General features: G+C 40.1%; 1 protein-coding gene across 2 annotated transcripts in view; it reads right to left on the reverse strand.

Annotated features, from left to right (window-relative positions):
* Positions 1-934, reverse strand: part of gtf3c4 (general transcription factor IIIC, polypeptide 4) — an 18863-nt gene extending 17929 nt beyond the window's left edge. The window contains exon 1 of one of the 2 annotated variants that reach the window (XM_005941363.3): positions 605-933. In XM_005941363.3, the coding sequence (XP_005941425.1) occupies positions 605-895 (291 nt within the window). In that variant the 5' untranslated portion in view covers positions 896-933. Of the gene's footprint in view, positions 1-604 lie in introns of both variants that reach the window. The other variant, XM_042228040.1, reaches the window with a different exon arrangement.
* Positions 935-5652: the final 4718 nt, after the last annotated feature.

A 5652-nucleotide genomic window follows, 5' to 3' on the forward strand; every position in this document is an offset into this window, starting at 1 on the left:
GTTATCGCAAATTTTCAAATGTATATCGTGATAAATATTTTTGGTCATATTGCCCTGCTCTACACCAGTCTCCCTCTCACTCACACATGTATTGTCTTTCATTCCTCTTTGCTCCACAGTATACCTCCACCTCTCCAGGCTCTCTTCCACCTGCTCTTTACTCTCGCAATGTCATTGCAAACATCACAGTCCACGGAGATTCCTGACTGACATTATCTATCAATCTGTCCATCACCACTGCAAACAAGAAGGGGCTCAGAGCAGATCCCTCGTGCATGTCCTGCACCACCCCCACATACTTCTCTGCTACTCCGGACTTCCTCATGCAGCACCACAGTTCTCCACTCTGTACTCCTACGTTTTCAAACAAAAACTAAACTAGCCCAAACTAAACTGAAATTTAAAAAATAAATAAGTAAAAGAAAGGTGAGCTTCCCGCAGAAGAAGTTGTTATTGTTTCCCAATCAAAACAGTGGAGCACGTGACTTGTAAACACCACATCAGCTCAGTAGGCTAAAGCTACAGAGCTGCATGGGTTCTGATATTTCCCTCTTATAACGTGTTGGTGTTAGCAGGTAACAAGCGACTGTATGCGGTCGCTTACCCGCAGTTTGTATTCCTCGGCTGGGACGGGGATTGAAGTCCTGTGCAGCGTTAGGTCCTGTTTGTTGTTGTGGACGTCGCACACCAGCTCCATCACCGCCAGGGAACTGGAGGTGCACACAGCCAGGCGGTGGTCCTGCGACCACGAGAGAGGCTGGAGTCCGCTGACCGGGGCAATGAGAGGAACGACGGGCTCCCGCTTGACCGACACATCCTCCGCTTCTGGTTCAGTCTTAATGACTACGTTTTTGGGAAGGGTGTGCACCGAATCACAGGCACTGGCAGCCGCCATGTTTTCTGGGCGGCGGAAGTGACGTCAGACAAGCGCGGGAGGAGAAAAGTGAGGAGCTTCCTCCGCCGATTATAAAATTGACTTTTATCAAGTCATTTAGCACACATAATAATAATGAAATAAATAATAAAATAATAAGAATAAAAAATATTAAAAATAAAAACTCAGCAACATTAACAAAAAATTCACGTGGCAAAATAACCGAAACACTACATTTCACTGTAAAGAAAAGGTATGGATTGTCTAAGAAACATACCTTTCCATAATGCTTTAAAACACTGCTAATAAATTAAAGCATCAAGAATTCTTTTATATGATTTTTATATGCATGCTTTTTATTATTTGCAATTCACAAGAAAATGTTCATTAATCCCTTTCATATTTTGCCACATTGTGCTTAATTATAAATAAAAGTCAACTGTCTGGCTTGTACAGTTAGTGATATTTTTTTAAGCTCAAGTGAAAATGTAATTGCTTAAAAAGGGAGTAAAAGGGACTCTTGCTGCAAAGTAAAGACATGTTATTGGGTGCAAGCTGTGACCTATCATGTTATACCAGATCAATACATGTTATTAAACTTACACAGGGAGCTTTCTTTGACCATGATACACTTAATCTCTGCTAAGGCTGTAAGAATCTTTGACTTGAAGGCATTAAGAGGGCTCAAGAATTGCAAAATTGTCTCTTACTTGTCCAATACACATTCACTGGCCACTTTCTTAGGTATATCTGTTCAACTGCTTGTGAACACAAAAATCAGTACATTTAAGCACGTAGACACGGTCAAGATGACCTGGAAGTTCAAACTGACATCAAAACTTTTAAAAAGTTCATTTACTTTGAGTGAGGCATGGTTGTTGGTGCCTGAAAAGCTAGTCTGAGTATTTCAGAAACTGCTGATCTGTTGGGATTTTTCTATACAAACATTTTGGAGAATGCTCAAAATAAAAAGAGAGACTATCCAGTGAGCTGAAGTTCTCTGGGTGAAAATGTATTATTGATGTCAGAGGTCAGAAAGGACAGACAGCTTTGAGCTGACAGGAAACAGTAAGGCAACTCAAAACCCATCTAAATATCTTCAGTCATATTTAGACAATACACAGACTTACATTAAGATGATGTATGCTAAACAGGCTGAGCTTCTTATTACAGTATCAAGCAACAAAAAATAAATAAAAATGTTGCCTCAGAGCAGACACAGCTTCATCTAAAACAGATGTGAAACCGCAGCAAAACTATATGTAAAAGATTGCAAATTTTGATTTTTAACCTTGTCAAAACTAAATAAATAAATAATAGCAGTGTAGTGATAGCTGGCATGCTGTCACCACATCTTCAGTACCACTGTAACAACGCTTTATAAGGAATATTTAAATTTCTAATCTGGATATATTTTTGTCTGTTCTGTGTAGATTCGCTGTTGCCTCGCAGCCTTGGGCAGTTTGTCAGGACTTGAACTAATTCGATTAGATTAGATGAAACTTTAATGATCTCCATGGGGAAATTTTGTCACGTGTGTGACACATTCATTCAAAAAGGGTATGTTGAAATAGCGCTGGCACTCCACAGTGACATATTCATTCAGCTAGCCCGAGCACTGACAGGCACGGCATTAGTCACTTCATTTGTCTGCGTGTGGTGATTTGTCACCAGGAGAGATCATTAATGGCCATTAATTAATAAAAATATGAAACCTGTCCCTTTCTTGGTTGATGGCTCAGGTATGTATCAGCACGCCGTGTGTGATGAGTCCCTGGCCACTCCTGGACCAGTCAAAGGTCAAGCTGCTGCAATCGGAAGCAGAGCTGGATAGTCCCAGACAGACAGACAGTAATTTGTTACAGCCCCTCACATGAAAGCTTCTCTCGCAGTAGCTGCCTGACTCTCAGCAAGATGACAGCAGGATTTCAACAGACAGAGTTATTTGTCACAAAACAAATCGTTACAAATCTGTGAGACAAATACAGAATAGCGTGCCCACCATGTTTTAATCTCTCATTTTTCTGTCTTTTGTTTCGATAATCGAAATGAATAAATGAACGGGGACCATGATATGTTTCATTCTTAATGAAGCGTGTAGTGAATGAATATTTTACACACCTGCTGTGTGTCTTTGGTGGGTTTTGACTGGGGACCCAGTCCCAGCCCTCGATGTATGAATGTTGGATTAAACATTCATCAAATGCTGTCACAAAAACTTTATCCGCTCCTGTCAACCACATATAAGGATGGAAACATTGCCAAGCACAGGCCAAAGAAGCCCAGCCATGATTTGAACCTAAGCCTCTGCTTCACTCGTTGTGTGGTGGTGGAATTATTTAGGCTGCTCTGGACCCATGTCTTAAGGTATATAGGTTAGGTAGTGTGGGTTTAAGGATATGGATGGGTCAGCTCAGGTCAATCCTCTGCATCTCTAATATCCACCTGCTGTCTTGTTATTGCCTGCAGGTTTCTCCCCGGCCTTTCAACCCTCAGCAGATCACATCCTCTGCTGTTTGCTGGCTCAGAGTGTCAGTGGAGCTGCTTACATGTATCTTGCGAAGAGGCCCGCAGGGACATTTTGATGCATGGTTCATCATACATGTTTTAATCATTCAGTCTTTCAGACACCTCCCTGGAGGAGGCTGCTGCAGCACGTTACCAAGCACACACAATTAGTGATATAATCATGATGATGATAATGAAATGTATTTAGAGCATGTCAGCGTGGTTCATTCTGTTCGGGGAGACATTAGCAGGATTGTAGCCCCAGAAAAGCCTCAACACTGGGGCTCCTGGCGCTCTCTCTCTCTCTCTCTCTCTTGAGACTGGCAGAGCCCGGCAGGTTGCCACGTCACAGATTAGCAGTCATAGCGGTCGACCTGGCACTCTTTCTGCGCTGTCAACTGCGAAAGCCTCACCTGACAGGTGTTGTTCCCAATCAGTGCTCCTCTGCTGCCCTCCTTACTGTCCTTGGGGCAAGAAGGGATGAGGAAGTCTCTTTTCGACACTTTATGCACCCTGACAGCCTCTTTTTAGCAATGTGGGCCTTCATATACCAAAAAAAGCAAGAGCAAATCCCCCCCTTACTGAAAAACCATTGATATCATATCAGTGGCATCAGTAGAAAACACAGTGGTGCCCTTTTATTTAGCTCCCCTCAGGGATGCTCAGTCTTTTGTTAAAGGTCAAGGCGATAGGATTTCAGCATCAGAGGTTTCAGTGCATGAGCAATTGTACAGGCTGTGAACTGTTTTAACCAACCCCGAACAAAACAGTGATGATAGTAATAATAATACCAGATGGCCAAATTCTTTCTTCTTTAAAGTAAAGAAATGATATGTAGGTCTCTGGCAAACCAAACATATAAAGGTTGTGAATGCATGAAATAAGAATTTGGTGTCTTTTGAATCTCTTACTTAGTCCAGTTTAAAATGATGCCTGTAGGGGTGTAATTCAAGTGTTTTTTTTTACTTAAAAATATTCTTAATTAATTTCATTATTTTTAAGATTATCATTTTCAAAGCAGAGATACGTAAAGGAGCTTATGATAAGCATCACTGTTTAGCTTGCAGTGTAATTGTAGAAGAGGCCCTAACTGCTGATGCAGAAAAGATACCCCAAACCACGACTCTGCCTCCTCCAAATGGACTTCTCACACTTTGGACACATTTCTCTAATTTTCTTAACATATATAATATAATAAAAATCAAATTAACACAAGGCGGCTGCATGCATGACACTGGATGCTAGGTGGCTCCTGGCTAAATATTGAGAGGACTGTCATTTTAAAATTTGAATTGTTTAAGAACTGGAAAAACTACACTCTCTTACAATTGCTTCAAGGATCATTCTGTCAGTCTTTACCTGTAAAACAACCACGAGCTCGCCATCTTTCAAAGTGATTGATATTAGTTTTAGGGCAAAAAGGAAATTACGACCAAGTGCAAGGCTTCCATCTGTGAAGTGTCCCAAAGAGTTCATTTAAAAGCTTCTAATTTGAGGGTTAAAAAAATAATTGTGATGTGCAATATTTGCAGTTTTGATATTCCCCTCAGCTTGACCCCCCAGTTGATGTTAGGATAATTTAAAATTATCCTAACATCAAATTAAGATCAAATTCAGGATAATGTAAGTTGTTGTCTAATTTTGAGTAATTTTGAATTGTAGTTTTCACTAGTTTTTAATCTATTAACTGATATTAGAGAGAAACCCAAGCTATTTAAAAGAAAAAATGTTGCAGTTATACTTTGAACTAACATTTTATTTGCTGGTGAACATATAAAATGCTGCACACATATGTACATAAAGTACTGCAGGTTTTGTAGTATGCCTTCTGTGCATTGCTGCACGCTGTGTAAATGATGCATGGCTCAGACTTTCCTGACTAAATTATGTGAGGACGTATTGATCCAAGCACTACCTTAAAGCAGTACCTAGCAAGAGTTGCCATCATTTCAATAAGAAGAAATGTGGGCCAAATTTGCAGGTTAGATTTGAGAATCATCTGTTAATGTCTTGTGATAGCCTCTGACATTGCTAAGCCATTTGTTCTGAAAAAACCTCCCTGAGAAGTCCTCATATAAGAATTATTAGGTTATATAGGGGGAGGTTTGGTCTGAAGTCACTTTTGTCAGTTAAACCACATTTTAATATTTATTTGGTTCTAAAAGTTTTTCTTTTCTTTGACTTCATACTTGATTGGATTGGATTGAAATGTACTTATTTACTTATTATGTAGCATTCCCGTAATAAGTAAAATGCTTAGGACAGTCAGT

This window comes from Haplochromis burtoni, unplaced genomic scaffold, assembly GCF_018398535.1.
Source record: "Haplochromis burtoni strain Fernald_Lab_line unplaced genomic scaffold, NCSU_Asbu1 Contig_298, whole genome shotgun sequence".
Lineage (NCBI taxonomy): Eukaryota > Metazoa > Chordata > Actinopteri > Cichliformes > Cichlidae > Haplochromis > Haplochromis burtoni.